General features: G+C 35.7%; 1 protein-coding gene across 1 annotated transcript in view; it reads left to right on the plus strand.

Moving 5' to 3' along the window:
- The window catches only part of GPR139 (G protein-coupled receptor 139), a 52,328-nt gene extending 33,641 nt beyond the window's left edge, over nt 1-18,687 (plus strand). Inside the window, exon 2 of the mRNA XM_031942569.1 lies at nt 17,445-18,687. Coding sequence (XP_031798429.1) covers nt 17,445-18,379 — 935 coding nt within the window. The 3' untranslated portion in view covers nt 18,380-18,687. The remainder of the gene's footprint in view (nt 1-17,444) is intronic.
- Nucleotides 18,688-18,907: the final 220 nt, after the last annotated feature.

Here is an 18,907-nt window from a genome sequence, read left to right on the forward strand (position 1 = left end):
AGAAGACCTGAATTCAAATTCAGCCTCAGACATTTATTATCTGTGTGATCTTGGGCAAGTCAATTAACCTGTCTGCTACTGTTTCCCCAAATGTAAAATGATACACATAATAGTACCTACCACCTGAGGTGGTTGTGAGGATCAGATGAGATAAGCGTGAAGTACTTAGCACAGTATCTGGTACACCATAGGCCATTTCACCTACAAAGTTCTCTTGCAGTTTCAGGACCATATATGTATTGGGTGGCTGTATCCCAAGATTCTAGTCTCTACCTTTAATTCTCTATGGAGTCCTTGGAAGCATGTAGCCTAAATAATCCATCAAAATGAGGCAATCTTAAAAGAAGCTACAACAGTGAAAAGCCCCTGTCCTGGGACTTGGAGATGCAAGAAACTGGGAAGCACACAACCATATGGCAGCAGCTGATGTCGAAAGCAGGTGGTCAGATAGCTGCATTTGGTGAATGAACACTTCCCATCCTTTTTTCTCACAACCTGTATGGTGAGTGCTACTTCCTATAGCACAGGTAGAGTGCTCCACCAAAGGTCCTTAATAAAGGGCTTCAGGTTTCCATCCCTGATCCAGATGAGGGGCACGAGGTGATCTCTTATGCCAGAGCTCATCAGCCCTTACTTTTTTCCTCCCCATTTCCACTGCAGCAGATGGATTTGGGAAGCACACAGTGAAAGAAAACTGTTAGTCATCACACATGATATGTAAAGGTTTTTTAGTTTAAAGTTTGTACTTATCTTTTCATAAATTATCTCATTTATCTTTATAATAGTCAGAGCTTTATAAATGTTAAGCATGATTATTCCTATTTTGTAGCCCAAAATATTTAAATAACTGAATCGTTCTGCTAAAAAGTGTCTAAGGCAATATTTTAACCCAGGTCTTCCAAACTCCTGGCCAGCATGCTATTCCTTATATCCACTATAATAGCATGCTGGCACTTTCAACCCTTTGGTCCATTTCTATGATTATATAAATACTGCCCCAAAAATGTGGATTCAGGAGAACACATTGTGAAATACTCAGTGAGACCAGCCATGAATTATAAAAAGATGGCACTTTCTATGCAGCTATCTGGCAAGAATTATGGCATCACTCTAACTAGGAGTAAATCCTTGTAAGATGCAGGGCTTGTGTGATGAAATCTGACACTGCCCATGACAAGGTTGAGAGCTGCTCTTCCAGTCCAGATCACTAAAGAGTGGGGATAATTAATACTGATTGCTCTTTCTAGGAGGTCAGCAATGAAGGTATGGAGAAACAAAGGGTGGTGATAGCTTGAAAGGGTAGAATTGAGGAAATGGTTTTTAGTAAAAGGGAGACTTGAATATGATTTTAGTAAGAGGGAAAGAAAGTCCAATATATAGGAAAGGGTTAAAGACTAGGGAAAATAATAGATAGAAAAATGTCTCAGAAAAAATAGGAGAGGGTGGAGTCAAAGACACTAGGGAAGGGCATGGAGGAGAACCACCTCATCTTTGGAAACTAGTGGGAAGGAAGTAAAAGTAGATGAGGACATAGAATAAGGATTCTTACCTGGTTTTTTTGTGTCATGGATCCCTTTTGCAACCTGATGAAACCTAAGGACCTATTTCTAGGTCCATTTTAATGAATACAAAAGAAATAAGGATATTGAAATATAGGTATCAAAATTTTTTTAAAAGTTCATAAACCCTAGATTAAGAACTCTTGACACAGAAGGCTTTCAAAGAGTGGAAAGAGATAAAATAAGCCCTGAATCTCAGTACAATAGTCATTGGCTGAAAGAAATGAATTAGAAGCTTAAGAAAGGTGGAAAAGATTGACAGTTACTATAGAGAATATGAAAAGAAGTTTATAAGAAGGAATAAAATGATTGCATGCAGTGGTGAGGGCCTAGTCAAAATCAGCTAATATGAGTTTTTAGTGGAAGTTTTATTTAAATTTAATGCATTCCTCTAGCAAACTCTCACTTAGGGGTAGAAAAAGGGAAGATATATAATAGTTGTAACCCAAGCTAAGAATGAGGGGGAAAAAAACAAGGAATTTGAGAATAGATTAGAAGTTTACTGTTGAAATGACTTGAAGAGTCAAGAAATGATAAGAAGCAAAGCCAGACAGAATAAGGCTGATGGATTGAGAGAAGGGAACAGGATTAAGAACCAATAATTTAGCACTTTATTGGAGATATTAAGAGTCTGAGATTTGAAGATGAAACAGATTTAGATTGTTGACTGGCTAAGGTGGGATGGAGATGGAGGTAATGGAAATGAAGAAGTGCGATTTCCCCAAAAAAATTCTCTTTCTAGCCAGAGAATATTTGAATCCTAAAACAAAAACGGTCAGCTTCTTTTTAAAATCTTATTTTAAATTATTTTCACTGATTTACAACATATTCTTTCCCAAATGTATTAATCCCAATTCTTTTACTCGTCAAGCCTTCTCTTGCAATAACAACAACAAAAAAGAAGAAGAATGAAAAAGAAAAAAGTAGTTCTGCAAAATCAACTGATGGTGACAAAGTCTGGGAGTGTATTCAATAATCCACATCCATAGCTCCCCGACCTTTGCAAAGAGAAGAGGAGTGTAATTCTCAAGTATTTTAGCTAAATTTGATCATTAAAATTATACAACATTCTATTTGATTTTGTTGTTCTTTTCACTGACAATGTTGTAGTCAAAACATATATAGTTTTCCTTGTACTTCACCTTATATCAGTTATCTTAGTATGATTCTCTAAATTCTTCATAGTTCTTATTTCTTAGTTTGAAGTGATATAGAATGCATTTTTGAAGGCTATGTAATTGAGCACTTGGTCTCTAAGATAGGACTCATATGGTTGATTTTTTATTGTACTTAAGAAACCTCCAAGGCTTGGAATAGAATAGTTTTCTGTTTCCTTTCATTTGTTTTCTTCCAACAGCCACTGTGATTATCAGAGAGTATGTTTCTATTTGCAATCTAAATGTTTCTTATCATAATTTAGCCCATTTCCTCCCTTATTATTGTTCAGTTGTATCTGCCCCTTAGTGACCCCATTTGGGGTATTCTTGGCACAGATAATGGAATGATTTGCTGTTTTCATTTCCAGCAAATTAATTTTGTCAGATCAAAGGTTAAGTGACATGCCCAGGTATCTAGGAAGTATCTGAGGCTTGATTTGAATTCAGGTCTTCCTAACTATTCACTGAGCCACTAACTGCTCTTCTGCCAGGTATTGTGCAAAGCACTACAGAAGAAAAAGGTAACAAGTATTTATATAGCTCCTAATATGTACCAATCATTGTTGCCAAGTACTTTTTTCCCTGAGCAACTGGGGTTAAGTGACTTGCCCAGCATCACACAGGGAGGGAGTATTTATTGTCTTAGGTCACATTTGAACTCAGATTCTCCTGACTTCAGGGCTGGTGCTCTATCCACTGTGCCACCTAGCTACCCCCAAGTATTTTTACAAATACTTCATTTGATCCTCGCAACAACCCTTTGAGATAGGTGCTACTATTATCCCTATTTTACAGTTTAGGAAACTGAGGCAAATAGTGATTAGGTGACTTGCCAAAGCTTATAAGTATATAAGTCTAGATTAATGTTAGCTAGTATTATCATTAGTAAACCTAGGTGGCACAGTGAATAAAATGACATATCTGGAGTTCAAATGTGGCCGTAGACATTTACTAGTTATGTGGCTTTGGTGTAGTCATTTAACCCTATTTGCCTGAATTTCATTCTAGAAAAGAAAAAAATGGTAAATCACCACAGTACCTTTACCAAAAAAAATCCACAATACATTTTAGAAAAAACAAAAAACAAACCCCAAATGGGATCACAAAGTGTCAGATTGAAAACAACTGAAGAGCAACAAGAAAGTATTATTATCATCTTATTTGATTGCTTGAACAATTCAACCTACCTACTCATTATATGAATACAGACACAAGCACAAATACATTTATAACCAATATCTACAGCCTTTTCCTTACAAAGGAAAAAATGCTAGTGTGGAAAACGAAGCTGATATGGCATTTTGGAAGTTTAAAGTTTTAACAAATGTCATGGAAAATATGACTCCACTCTTTTTTTGAAAAGACTCATGCACACACATTATTTCTATCTTCTTCAGATTTTCTCTTCATACAATCCCTAGGCATTTTCTAACTATTCTTTATTTGCTTTAGGGCAAGGAGGTGGTAGGAAAGGGAAAACATCTGTACAAAGGAAATGAAATGTTCAATATTTAAAGAGTTCACTTCACAAGAGAGGCAATTATTACAAACTTAGGGAAATGTCAAATATAAATACCTAGCAATTTAGTTTGTCAGTAGAATGGGGGTGCATTGCTAGAGCAATTAATTAAAATAGGTTAGAATATTTTTTTAAAAAGGTTTTGATATATAGAAATTTCAGCTCAACACACCAAAACAAGTCTGGCTGTGGCTCAACAGAAACTGGTGGTGGTAGCAAAAAATGTATTCCCCTTAATTTACTTTGCTTTGAGGAACCTATGAGATTTCATTCATATTTTCTTATTCATCTTTGGTACCTTCCTCAGAGGTAGGTGGAGAAGACAGAATTTGGTTAACAAATTATAAATGTTCCTTAGGATGCTTTATAAACCTTAAAATGGCAGCTAGGTGGTGCAGTACCATGAAGACCTGAGTTCAAATGTGAACACAGACACTAGCTATGTGATCCTAAGCAAGTCACTTAACACTTTTTGCCTCAGTTTCTTCACCTATACAATGAGCTGGAAACCAGTGTCTGTGCCAAAAAAAAACCCAAATGGGTCACAAAGGTTAGACATGACTAAGACAACTCAACAACAATAGCAAATCTTAAAGGATGATATTTCTATGTCATATAAATGCTGCTATTGTTGCAATCTCCATTCTAATAAAAGTGGCCCATTCGATTTTTCCTATACATGTCACTCCATCTCCCAGTACAAGGAGTATATTATATTTGAAATATTCTCCCTCCTCACCTCTGCAATTAAGAAAATTCAAGAAGCTAAAGCATCCATCTAAGTTATCAAAGGAAGTTAAGGGCAGTTTGGGGAATATTAGCTAGTTTGTTTTCCATTTAATGGTTGTATTTCATCCTATGACATAAACTTTATATAAGCTATCTAAAATGCAGAATGTAATATGCTTTGGATAAAAACTGTGCTTGGCAATAACAAACGGAAGTGAGACCTCCTTCCTTTTTTTGAAAGGTGAGAGACTCTGGGTATGCAATGTCATATATATATATATATATATATATATATATATATACATATATATATATATATATATTCTCAGACGTACTCACTATCAGTCACTGTTTAACTGTTTTTGTTTTGTCCCAAAGTAGAGGGCCATTGGGTATGTGTGTGGGATGAGGTAAGGAGGGAAGGGAATATCTTAAAATATAATAATAGTAGTAATAATAAAATTGGCATTTATATAGCACTTTAAGATTTATGAAGTATAACTATTTCTCATCATATTTCTCTGATCATAATATGGTATCATGTAATAATAAAAGCTATTACTAAACCTTTTTTCAATGAAAGAAAATAAATGATGGTGGAAGGGAGCAGAAATATCAAACTTAGTTTAATTGACAAGGCATTCCAATCCTACTTTTGGGAAGGGAACAGTTCCTATGTATGTAATATTTATCTGACCCCACTTAGAGTATTACATTCAGTTCTAGGAACCATGGTTTAAGAAAGACATTGATAAGGTAGAGAGTGCCCAAGAGAGAGCAACCAAAATGATGAAAGGTCTATGCCATATGAAGACTGGTTAAAGAAATTGGGAATGTTTAACCTAAAGTCAAGAAGACTTGGAGGTCTGGTATTAGCTATCTTCCAGTATTTGAAAGGCTATAATGAGGAGAAGGAACTAGGTATTCCATTTGCCCATAGAGGGCAGAATCTGGAACAATAGATGGAAGTTGAAAAGAAGCAAATTTTGGCTCATGTCAGGAGAATCTTTCCTATTAATTAGAGCTATCCAGAAGTAGAATGGCCTACCTAGAGATGTAGTAGTTTCTCCCTCTTTAGAGTCTTCAACCAGAAGCTCTCATCCAGTTTCCTTTCATATATAAATTGGATATGGCCACTGAACTCCCTTCTGACTCAAATTTTAGGATTAAGTGACTAACATCCATGTTATAGACTGAATGGGAAATTTTATTTCAACATCATAATTTGATTGGTAGTATAACCAACCTGTGTAATAAAAGGTTAAGTTATTGTGGGCACTGATTGGCTAACCCAGTAGATTCCTTCATCTGCTCAGATAGAGGCTAGATCTCATGTCCTTAGGCAGCTATCAAAGCAACATGTACAACTCACAGTATGTTGCTAATGTTGAAATAACATAACTCCTAACAAGATACATACTGTCTGCTCACGCCAGGACATCCTGAAACTCTGGTTCCAAGAAGCTAAGTAGTCAGATTCTGGACCAGTTAGCCCTTTTTCAGATACCCCTTATGGCTTTGCCAAATATGATGCCCAACGATGTATAACTGCAGGGCCTTCATCTCAAACCAATAGCCCATGTGATTGCTGGTGGAGGTCACCCTTTGAGGTATACAATGTATCTCATTTCCCAAAGCCAATCAAACTCTTTAATTAAAGATTTCTGGTGATTTGGGAAGACAAGGGAAAGCCCTTGTAATTCTCTGTCTTCCTTTCTTTTGAACACACATGTGTGCCTGTAGGTAGTCACACACCTGCACATACCTGCACAATCCTAACTAAATCACTGCTCAGTGTTCTGTATCTGCCTCCTCTCCCCCCAGCCTTTCCTTAGTTCCTCCCTTATACTATTTCTTATCTCTACCATTAGTGTCGAATTGTTCAGTCTTCAGTACAAAGCCTGGAGCCTCTGAAGGAGAAACACGATTAATCTTGAATATAAATAATAAACCTCATTACCAGGTTGGCCACTGGGTAATGAAAATTTTCAGGTTGAGCAACTCTTAGAAACCATCTATTTAGTCGTGGAAGAGTTGCAATCTGTGCCGGTGGAGGGAGCATTAACCCCAATGAAATTAGCATCTTTGAAGTATAAATAATAAAGGATAGCTCATGAAAAATTCTAAGAGATTCCTTATGCTGTCCAGTCCCTAGAATTCAGACACAGACAGAAGAAGGGAAGCTTATCCTCAGGGAAAGTATAGAATTAAGATTATAGGATCAAAGACCCAATGTGACGAGGAATGAATAGGTTATCTAGCATAATCTCTCCATGTGTAGATAATTTAATAAATTCTTTGTTCATTCAGGATGTGAGGTATTACAGTTTATACAGTTTATCCAGCTTCTACAAAGATGGTATCCTCCGGTCTTGTAACTCCAATCTCTCTACTTTTTCCACAGGCACCATGCTGCCTCCATCACAGGTCTGCATGTGGATCTTGGGCATTTATCTAGTTAGCTTCCTTCCAAAATAGCACTTTTCAGCTTCAAGGATACAAATGAACTGTTTCCTAACATCTTTGTTAATGATTTAGAGCAGGGATTCTAACATAGAGATCACAGACTTCCAAAGGGATACATTTCAAGGAGCCTGTGAATTTGTATGGAGAAAAAATTACTTGTTTCCATTCATTTGGAAGTGAAAATTAACATTTTCTTCAATTATGAATTTTTTAAAAGCTGTCATCTGAGAGGAATAGATTTTATCAGGCTATTAAAAAGGCTCCCAAATCCACAAAAGGTTAAAGATCCCTAATTTAGAGCAATATGCTTTACCCCATTTTATGGGGTTTGGGGAAATTTCTTGCAAATTTAAATTTATAATACAGGATAATTTAGACAGGATTGGTCAAACCAATTATACTAAAACCACCTCAATGGCAAGGGTATAACTGAGGGTTGTTAGGATCCAGGTCTCTTACCTCTTTGATATAGTGGAGGGGTGTCCTGGCCTGTCACACAGGAAACTAGGGTTATTCCTCAATGAGAAGGTCTTTTATCCTCATTTTGAAGCTATTAAGTGATGTAGTAGATAGTTAGAATGTTGTACTTGGAATCAAGAAGATGTGAGTTTGAATTCTGCCTCAGACACTAGATGTGTGAATCTGTGGCAAAGTAATTTAACTTACTTCAGACTCAATTTCCTTATCTGTGAAATGCAGATAATAATAGTATCTACCTTACAGAATTGTTGTGGGAATCAAATATGTGAACATATATATAACATACTTTGCAAAACTTAAAACACTGTATGAAGACTGGCTATTATTAGTTATTGTTATTATAGCCAGCATATTTATAGCATATAAATGCTATGTAGACAAAGATTTAAATGTACTTTGTAAACTTTAAAGTGCTACATAAATTCTGGCTTCTATTATGCACTATATAAATGCTGCTTTTATTAATCATTAATATCTATCAATATTAATAATTAATATATGTTTCTATTAATAATTAATAATAGCAGCATTTATATAGTACATAATAGTAGATAACATTTATATTATGTTTTAAGGTTTACAAAATACTTGATAAAAAAAGCTTATTGACTAAAATAAATGATTTTCCCACTTCAGGATGATCCCTTTAGTCCAAAGAATGCTGTTCTAAGGATGTGTCAACCAAAGACTACAAAGAATCTTTTTTTATTTTTCTTTATATCCTCAGAACATAGCATAATTCCTGGCACATAGAAGGTGCTTAATAAATGATGCTGACTCATTAAGGATCATGGAATGGCAAATTCAGAACTGGAGGGGAAAGGGACCTTTGACATCATCAACTCAACACCCTCAACTAACCAATGAAATAACTGAAGCCATAAATATTAAACAACAGATAGCAAGTAGCAGAGCCAAGACCTGAATCAGTCCTCTAATCTGTAGTTTTCTTTCCACTACACCATTTGCTTGCTCAATAAAAGGTCACATGAAGTCTGAGAGATTTGTGGCAGCAATAAATCAATCAACACTAGTCTTAATTCCACAATAGTCTATTTGGATTTCCTTTGGTATTTTTATCACATTGACCTTAGAATGCCTGGTTCTGTATTGTCTCTAGTCCTTTGCAGCTTTTTGAACCCTTGAGGCTTCAAACTTGAGTTTGGTCTTCTCCATTCCTTGTCACTACTATTATTATGATGATTTTGTCACAGCATTTGTGGCTAGTCGTTTCTATTATTCCATTTAACAGCAGAAGAGAGAGGGTAGAAAAGGAAAGGAAACTGATTGAGTATTAGAGGTCCACTGCATGATACAAAAAGGAGCAAGACGACTCTAAATGCCAAATATCATCACTTCCTATTTCTGAGTCAACAAGGAAAGATGGTTTCTTTGAACTTCAAAAATTCAAGAATTTTGATTTATAACTTTCAGAGATGAAAAGACTCTTGCAAATCATTTCCAAAAGTTCTTTAGCTGAAAATTCATGGACTTGTTTAAAAAAATATTTTGATAATTATATTTCAGAATAATTGGTTATCTTTGTAATCATATATTTTATACATTGAAAAACATTCTTCTGAGCAGGTTATATCTATCTGCCCATGGGATTTATGATATAAAAAAGTTTAAGAATCCATGATCTTAAAGGCCTCACTTTTAAAATATATAGAGAATTGACTCGAATTTATAAGAATTCAAGCCATTCCCCAATTGATAAATGTTCAAAGGATATAAACAGACAATTTTCAGATGAAGAAATTGAAACTATTTGTAGCCACATGAAAAGGTACCCCAAATCACTATTGATCAGAGAAAAGCAAATTAAGACAACTCTGAGACACACACCTCTCAGACTGGCTAAAATGACAGGAAAAGATAATGATGGATATTAGAGGGGATGTGGGAAAACTGGGACACTGATATATTGTTGGTGGAACTGTGAAGGGATCCAGCCATTCTGGAGAGCAATTTAGAACTATGCTCACAAAGTTATCAAACTGTGCATACCCTTTGATCCAGCAATATTACTACTGGACTTAAATCTCTTTGGGATCTCCCAAACAGGTCTTAAAGAAGTGAAAGGGACCCACATGTGCAAAAATGTTTGTGGCAGCCTTTTTTGTAGTGACTAGAAACTGGAAACTGAGTAAATGTTCATCAGTTGGGGAATGGCTGAATGAATTATGGTATATGAACATTATGGAATATTATTGTTCTGTAAGAAATGACAAGATGATTTCAGAGAGACCTGGAGAGGCTTACACGAACTAATGCTAAGTGAAATGAGCAGAACTAGGAGATCATTATACATGGTAACAACAAGACTATATGATGATGGAATTCTGATGGACATGGCTCTCTTCAATACTGAAATGATTCGAACCAGTTTCACTTGTGCAGTGATGAAAAGAGCCATCTACACCCAGAGAGAGAACCATGAGAACAGAGTGTGGAACACAACATAGCATTCTCACTCTCTCTGTTGTTTTTTGCTTGCATTTTGTTTTCTTTCTCAGTTTTTCTTTTTCTTCCTTCTTGATTCAATTTTTCCTGTGCAGCAAGATAACTTTATAAATATGCATACATATATTGGATTTAACATATATTTTAACATATTTAACATGTATTTAATTACCTGACATCTAGGGGAGGGAGTGGGAAGAAAGAGGGGGATAATTTGGAACAGAAAGCTTTGCAAGGGTCAATGTTGAAAAATTACTCATGTATATGTTTTGTAATTAAAAGATTTCATAAAAATAAAAATAAAATTTAAAAATCCATGATCTAGTCCAACTACAAATAGTATATAAGTCCTCAATCAATCAATATTTATTAAGTGCTTACTATATTCTAGGACCTGTGTTAAGTGCAGATATTTTGTTGTTGTTAATCACTACTACATGCCCAGAATCTAATGCCAGGAATCGAGTAGGTATATAACAAATATTTATTGAATTGAATTAAATTTGTAGGTAAAGAAAAAAAGTTCAGAGATATAAAGTGACTTGCTAACATGCATATAACTTGTCCAAGATCATACATCACCAAACTGTATTTCTCCAATCATAACTTCAAAGGTAAAATTTATTCAAGGCCCAAAAATTGTACAGCAAGCCCTCTTCACTATGTCACGCTATTGCGCTATCTTTTTCCAAAAGCTGAGTCAGCATAACCTGCCTCCAACATTTTTTATCATACTAGGAAGTCTAGAACCAAGGAAACTTTGGGGAAGATGGAGGGAAGAGTAATGGAAGGGGCAGGGGAAAATAGTTCCATGGGGCAACTCCAAGAGAAAGGAAAAAAGGTTTTGTTTCTTCTAGTTATGACACAATATTTTTTCATAGTTGGAGAAGAGACTGAGAACATCTGTTGTGTGAAAATGTTGCTGTTCTTAGTCCTTGCCAAATTCAAAATATGGATCCTGGGTGCTAGATCAACTTGGCAAAAGAAAAGAGATTCCTCAGATACTCCCTGGGGACTGCACTCTGCATAATGATGAATTGCACTGAGGGTCAACATCAGTTAATAAGCATTTATTAAGTACTTCCTCTGAGCCAGGAATTGTACCTCAAGTACTAAGCACTTGAGATACAGATAAAAGCAAAATGGTCACTGTAAGAAAATGACATTCTAAATGAGGAGACAACATGCAGCTTACCAAGTACATACAAAGTATGTTCAGAGTAGATGAAAGACAATATCACAGAGGAAGACATTAGCTTCCAGAAGAGAAGGGGGAATGGAAAAAGCCACCTGGAAAAGGTAAGTCTTAAGTTAGATCTTGAAGGAAGCCAGAAAAGTCAAACCTTGTAAATGAGGGAATGGATCATTCCAGACATGAGAGAGAGCCAGGACAAGGGAAATTATCTTATTGAAATAGGTCCTCTTGTAATCACTGATTTTTTTAAAGACATCTGCAACTATCCATGAACTAGAACTATTCAATGCACGGACAATGTATTTTATTTCTTTTTGAATCTTTACCATTCCAGTCCCCAAATACCCCATCTACAATGGCCAGTACGGAGATATGAATGCAGTTGTTATTTAATAAATGTTTTTGGTAAGTGAAATATATTTATTATTTGGCATCAGAAAACAAGTTCAAGTTCCAGCTTTGTCACTTTAATCCTGGGTATGATGCTTAACTTCTCTATGATGCTGTTTCTAACCTACATTCCTAAACCACCCACTTACATTGCCCTAAAATCCACCATCGTAAGTACCCCCATTTACACACAATTAATATTGTTTCATATCCTTAGTTTGGTACTCCTTTTCTCATCATCTACCCAGTCAAGCAAACCCTGTGCCAACTCTCCAACCTCAGCTCAAACCCCTCATTCCATGAACTCTTTCCAAACACAAGGACCTAGTTTCCTAATACACCAATTCTAGTGATGAGCACGTGCCCTTTTATCATTTGGGAGATAATTCACGACTATCAATTGATGTTGTGACCTTAGAGACACATACTCATATGCACATGTATATTCATGATATTTCTTTAGTCTATCAGTCAGATTTTTTTAATCTATCACTTAGTCATCTTGCATTGTTGCCTACCTCCCATGTTCTCCATCTTTATACATGTCTTGTCACTCCCCCTAGATTGGAAATTGCTGGTTGGCTGTGTCTATTTTAAAAGCTTAAAAGCAATGTCTTTGCTCCTAAGATTATAGATTGAGAACCAGAAGGGGAAGTTAACAAGTCCAACACTTTCCTTCTACAAATGAGGAAACTAAAGCCTAAATACATTGAATAATTTGTCCAGAGTTACACAGTTAAGAAAGGGGGACTTAAATATCAGCCTTTCTGACTCCAAGTTGAACATCCTATACAATCTGGCTCACAGTATGAAATCCTAAACTTTCCTATAAAACCAAACATATATGCATGTGGAAAATATAGTGTTTTTTAATCCTTTTGTACTTTTAGCAAGTACAACTCAGTATAGATATACCTTATTTTAAGCATATTTCAGTTTAGGAAAATTGAAATTTGAGAAAAGAGCAAGTAAAAAGGTATTGTTATTTTATATGCAAAATCAGTCTTTACAATAGATAATTGGTCAACTGTTGTACAATAAGAAAAGAAACAGTGATTACATTGGTATAGGTAACTTCCAGGTGAGAAAAGCCCATCTAACCAATACAGATTGGCATCTTTGATGCAACTTAAAAGTCTTAGGGAAATGCCAGAGCATTGAGAGATTAAATGAAATTTCCCTGGGTTACACAACTAGAATGTAGAGAAATAGAATTTGAACCTAGGTCTTTTTGACTTAAGAGATCAGCTTTCTAAGTACCAGCCCCTTATTGTCTCTCATTATAAAATGTTTGCCTAAAACACGATTTTCTTTAATTTCCCCAAAATCAATTTACATACATTTTTAGAGATAGTCTCTATTGCATAAAGTATAGGGCCTTTAGAATTAAAAGATAGTCCTTGAACATCCCTATTGTGGTGGCAAGCTATCCAATAGTAATAATAGCTATTAAAGTTTGTAAAGTGCTTTACAAATATAATAGTAATAATAGTCAATGTTTATATAGGACCTACCATGTGCCAGTTATTGTACTAAGTGCTTCATTTGATTTGATCCTTACAACAATCCTACAAGGTAAGTGCAATTATTATCCCTGTTTCACAAATGAGGAAAAAGAGGTTAAATGATTTGCCCAGGCTCACACGGTTATTAAGAATCCAAGACTAGATATGAATTCTTGTCTTCTTGTCTCCAGGCTTAGTTCTCTGAATGCTCTACCAACCAGCTGCAAGCATTGGGGAAGATTTGACTCAAGAGGTGGATGTGCCCCCACTCAAACTTTAGGATTTCAACTGATTTAAAATAACCTCAAATCTCAGACCCTAAAAGATTTAGCAGTCTAATGAAGGAATGCTGTTTTTATTTAAATGCTGGACAAATGCCAGATGAGCATTAATTTTACTCAATTTATTGTCACGGTCTTAAAGGCAGCAAGTTTTTGCAGCAGCACTGTTCCCACGCATACTGTGAACTCAAACCCCTGAATTATCCCTAATCATGTGGGTAAACTTCTATCAGCTCTGATGAAAGCTGTTGGTAATTTGATTGCCATCCTATTCTGCATGCAAGTAGTATACAAAGCTTTTAGTGTAATGATCAAGGCGAATCAGAAAGGGACCGAAGTAAGAGCCCAGAGCCAGTCAACCTGTAATGTGATTTGGGCACTTAACTCTCCACCACTTCAAAACAATTTTCCATAGCATTTTGAGATAGGGAGGAAGAGAAAGAATAGACCTCTCAAAACCAATTGTGAAACAGCCCTTTAGCATGAGCCAGAACTAGTGTGGTTACATTGTGGAGACACACTGGCTAAATATCTTCTCACTTTGTGCTAAGAAGACTGTTCTATATGGAGATTTCACTAAGTGGCCCCCTGGGTCTTCAAAAGGCAAATTTATCCTTACCAAAATCAAAAGAGCTTGTCTTACATATCCAAAGCTTTAAGGTTTGCAAAACACTTTACAAATATTTTCTCCTTTTGACCTTAAAAAAAAACCGCATTTTACAGATAAGGAAACCGAGGGAACTTTTTAGCCATGGAAAATCAATACTGTTACAGGAATCCAAAGCTTGAGATTGTTTATACAACTCTATACTATATGAGTTAAAGGAGTATTTTTAATCTAAGTAATCTAAATGTATTTATCATTTTGCCCTGAGTTACTAATTCTTTGCACCCATCCACTTCATCTTTTTGGACTTGTAACATGAGCTCCAAGTCACACATTGTACAACTTAAAAGTATTGCCTTTTGGCTAACTCGTGGGAAGGTCACATTATAAGTATGAAATCTGTAGCAGGAAGACCAGAATCCAAATGTGGCCTCAGACCCTTAGTTGTATGACCCTGGATTACAGTGATAGAACCTCTACCAGACTCATTTTCCTCCTCTGTAAAATAGAGATCTTGGAAAGATAAAAGGAGAAAATATTTGTAAAATGCTTTACCAACCTTAAAGCCCATATAAATGCTGACTACTAGTAGTAGTAGTAATGACAGGTAACCATTTTATAACACTTGAGAAAGGAGGATAAAAGGAACACACCAATATAGCAAGAAGAAAAAAGTGAGTAGAATTTGATGTTTCTTATCACTGAAAAAATACAAACATTGAGAAAGGAGTAAGGGAAAATGAATATCACTCTTATTGGAAAAAGACAAAGGAAAGTTGAACAAAAAAATAGTTTAGTGTAAAAATGCATCATATTCAATAAGGAAACATGTCAAAATGGAAGACAGGCTAAAAGGAAGGATAATACTGGGGAGAAAATAGTCAACAAACAAAATAAACTCCATGATACTGAAAGGGATTTGCAATTTTAAAAAGCATGAAGGACTAGAATCTGTTAGAAATACACTCCTGACACTGAAAATCAGATATTGAGGAAAATTTATTAAAGAAGAATCTTAAGGAATCATCTTAACCTTTCTAACCCCATTTCTCTTCAGTAAAAGGGAATGCTGAATACAGAAGTGGGAGAAGCTTTATACTTGTTAGTTTGGCTCAGTCCCTGTCTTCAGAGAATGGATTGGTCTGTTCCCTTTCAGGTTACAATCTTTCTGGTACAGCCCATTATTATGTTTTTCCTTAAGTATGTATAAATATGTCCCTTTTCCTTCATCATTCATTCCCTGTTCAAAAATGACGAAAAACTCTTGCTATGGGGTGTGTTGTTTAATATTCAATTAGCCTATTAAACAGGTGCAATAGTGGTTTGGTCAAGTCAGGTCACTGACCCCAACTACTTTGGACTGGATCAGCTATTATCTCAAGTTTATGGTTTTCTCAAAACCACAGGATTTTCTGATTGGCTGAGTTCACCTGTGCCTTCCTAGCCCCCTAATTCTTTGCACAAGGCTTCTATTGATGACTTAATTGTTCTGAGAATCTTAACTTTTCTTAATTTCTCACATTCTGAAAACTTCTTGGTCAGTAGTACCTGCTATCCCACATTACTTCAAAGTGTGCAACACTCTGTGGAAACCCAACTTTTTAGCATTTCTCACAAATCTAAGGAACTGCTCTTTATATAGATTGGTTGGAAAAATTTTGATATATGAATACAATTAGATAATACTGAACCATAAGAAATGGCAATAATGACAGTTGTAAAACATTTTATGTGGTATGACCTGATGCAGGGAGAAATGAGCAAAACCAGAACAATTTAAACAAGGACAATAATATTATAAAAATAAATAACTTTGAAAGATATTAGAACTTCCTTCAATGTAATAACCAACTATGTCTCCAGAAGAACTACAATGAAGCATGTTATCCATCTGCAGAGAGAATTGATGAGTTTAAGAGTCAAAAAGTAACATACATTTTTGGATATGGCCACCATGTGTATTCTCTTTTGTTTAACTAGACTTACTCATTCCAAAGATTTGTTGTTTTTACATCCTTAAAGGAGAGGAGGATGTGTGGCAATGGTAATGCCCAAAAAGTGGGCCACTGAAACATTTTTGAATATACAGGAAAGAAGGAAATATGACAATCAGAAAAAAATTGAAAGTAAAATGAAATTATTGTAGTTTTTTTAAATAGCCAGACAAAATGGAGATGCATGCTTTAATATGCAATCCTTGGTATTATGCTAGATATATGGAAGTGTACTTTTTTGGTGTGTATGTTCAAAATTCTAAAAAAAAAAATAAAAACTTAATTATAATTACCAAGCTTGGTACCAGAAAAAATATGAAAAAGCATTTCTCTTTTTTATTGGTAATAAGGTAAGGGATAAAGAAAAAAGAGACTATGAGTGATAGACTCTACATATAAAATCAAAATTGTTTGGTATCTTGGTTAATTTTGTAGAATTATTAGTTCCCTACTCTCTTTTTTTTCTTTATTATAAAAGGTAGCTTCCTGGAAGGGGGGGAGAAAAGTGAAATATGTTGGCAAATGTAGGAGATATAAAAATAAAGTGGATCAATAAAAATCTCCAAAAGAAGATATCATTTATCCAATTTTCTAATTTCAGAGAAGAGAAAAATACATTTACCCACACTTATTCAGAAAGCTATTGACTAAAGAAACAGATACAAAAGGATGAAGTAGAATTTGAAAACAAACCTGAAAATCATGTTTCTTAGAATCCTAAGTCTAGAATCTCCAATCAGGAATCAATCAAAAAATCAATAAACATTTATTATGTATTGTATATTCTTCTAAGTGATAGGAATATAAAAAGAGACAAAAGATTTTCCTGTCCTCAAGAGGCTTGCAGTCTAATGGGGGAAGGAAATCTCAAGGGTTCATTCAGTCAATCTCCATGTCACCTACCAGGACCAATTTAAATTATTGTTGTCTATAAAGCAGTAAAATGTATACTACTGTTTAAAAAGAATTTGAGCTTTTGTCTCTACTTTGCTGTGGTTGCCACTGCATAAACCCATGAGATGTGGGCTTGGGGATTGATGTTAACCAAAAAGTCATGTGTGCTTCTTAACAAAATTAATTTCTCTTTTCTCTGCAGCCAACATCCTAACTGTGATTATCCTGTCCCAGCTAGTGGCGCGGAGACAGAAGTCATCCTACAACTATCTCTTAGCCCTTGCTGCTGCTGACATCATGGTCCTCTTCTTCATTGTGTTTGTAGATTTTTTGCTGGAAGATTTTATCTTAAACAAACAGATGCCTCATGTCCCAGACAAAATCATAGAAGTTCTGGAATTTTCTTCCATCCACACTTCCATTTGGATTACTGTCCCATTAACTATTGACAGGTATATTGCAGTCTGCCATCCACTCAAATACCACACTGTCTCCTATCCAGCTCGCACTCGAAAAGTCATCGTAAGTGTTTACATTACCTGCTTTCTGACGAGCATCCCATATTACTGGTGGCCCAATATATGGATTGAAGACTATATCAGTACTTCTATGCACCATGTCCTCATCTGGGTTCACTGCTTCACCGTGTACCTGGTGCCCTGCTCCATTTTTTTCATCTTGAATTCTATCATTGTATACAAACTTAGGCGAAAAAGTAATTTCAGACTCCGTGGCTACTCCACAGGAAAAACCACAGCTATCCTGTTCACCATCACCTCCATTTTTGCCACACTTTGGGCTCCCAGAATCATAATGATCCTCTATCACCTTTATGTGTCACCTATCCACAATAGCTGGTTGGTTCATATTATATCAGACATTGCCAACATGCTGGCCCTGTTGAACACTGCAATCAACTTCTTCCTCTATTGTTTTATCAGCAAGCGATTCCGTACCATGGCAGCTGGAACACTCAAAGCTTTCTTTAAGTGTCAAAAGCAGCCTGTCCAGTTCTATACCAATCATAACTTCTCAATAACCAGTAGTCCCTGGATTTCACCAGCCAATTCCCACTGTATCAAAATGCTGGTTTATCAATATGATAAAAATGGGAAGCCTATAAAAGTATCCCCATGATCAGGGAGCTATTTCCACTTCTGCTCCATTTAGTGGAGCTCTAAGATCTTTACATTATACTTGCTGAAACTTCTCTTCTCAAGAGTAGCAATCAGATTCCATGTCTCCATAGCCTGAAAGACTATCAAACTGTAGGAATGAATGCATATTAGGCTGGTAGAAAAGGAAGAGAAGCATGATTATTTTTGGCGAGTCATGTTAAGAGCAAAAGTCCCTGCCAATTTGATACCTCTAGGGAGGGCAGGAGTACTCTGCTCTTGGGTTGGTATGGACCAATGGCATAATAAAATTGTACATGGTCATGTTTCAGCACTCTATGTGGTCACTGGGAATAATTCATTTTTTAACACACCCAAGACCCAGTAGTGCTTAATTGATACTACATTCTTTATTCAAAGAGCTTAGGTAATCTCTTCATCATGCTATTCCTAGCTCCTAAGATCGAATGTTCCTGCATTTTGTAAGATGTCGTTTGCATTTTGCGCACTTACTAAAAAAGAGGTTTTTTGACTTAACATATCCCCACTC

The sequence above is a fragment of the Sarcophilus harrisii genome, chromosome 1, assembly GCF_902635505.1.
Source record: "Sarcophilus harrisii chromosome 1, mSarHar1.11, whole genome shotgun sequence".
NCBI classification, from domain to species: domain Eukaryota; kingdom Metazoa; phylum Chordata; class Mammalia; order Dasyuromorphia; family Dasyuridae; genus Sarcophilus; species Sarcophilus harrisii.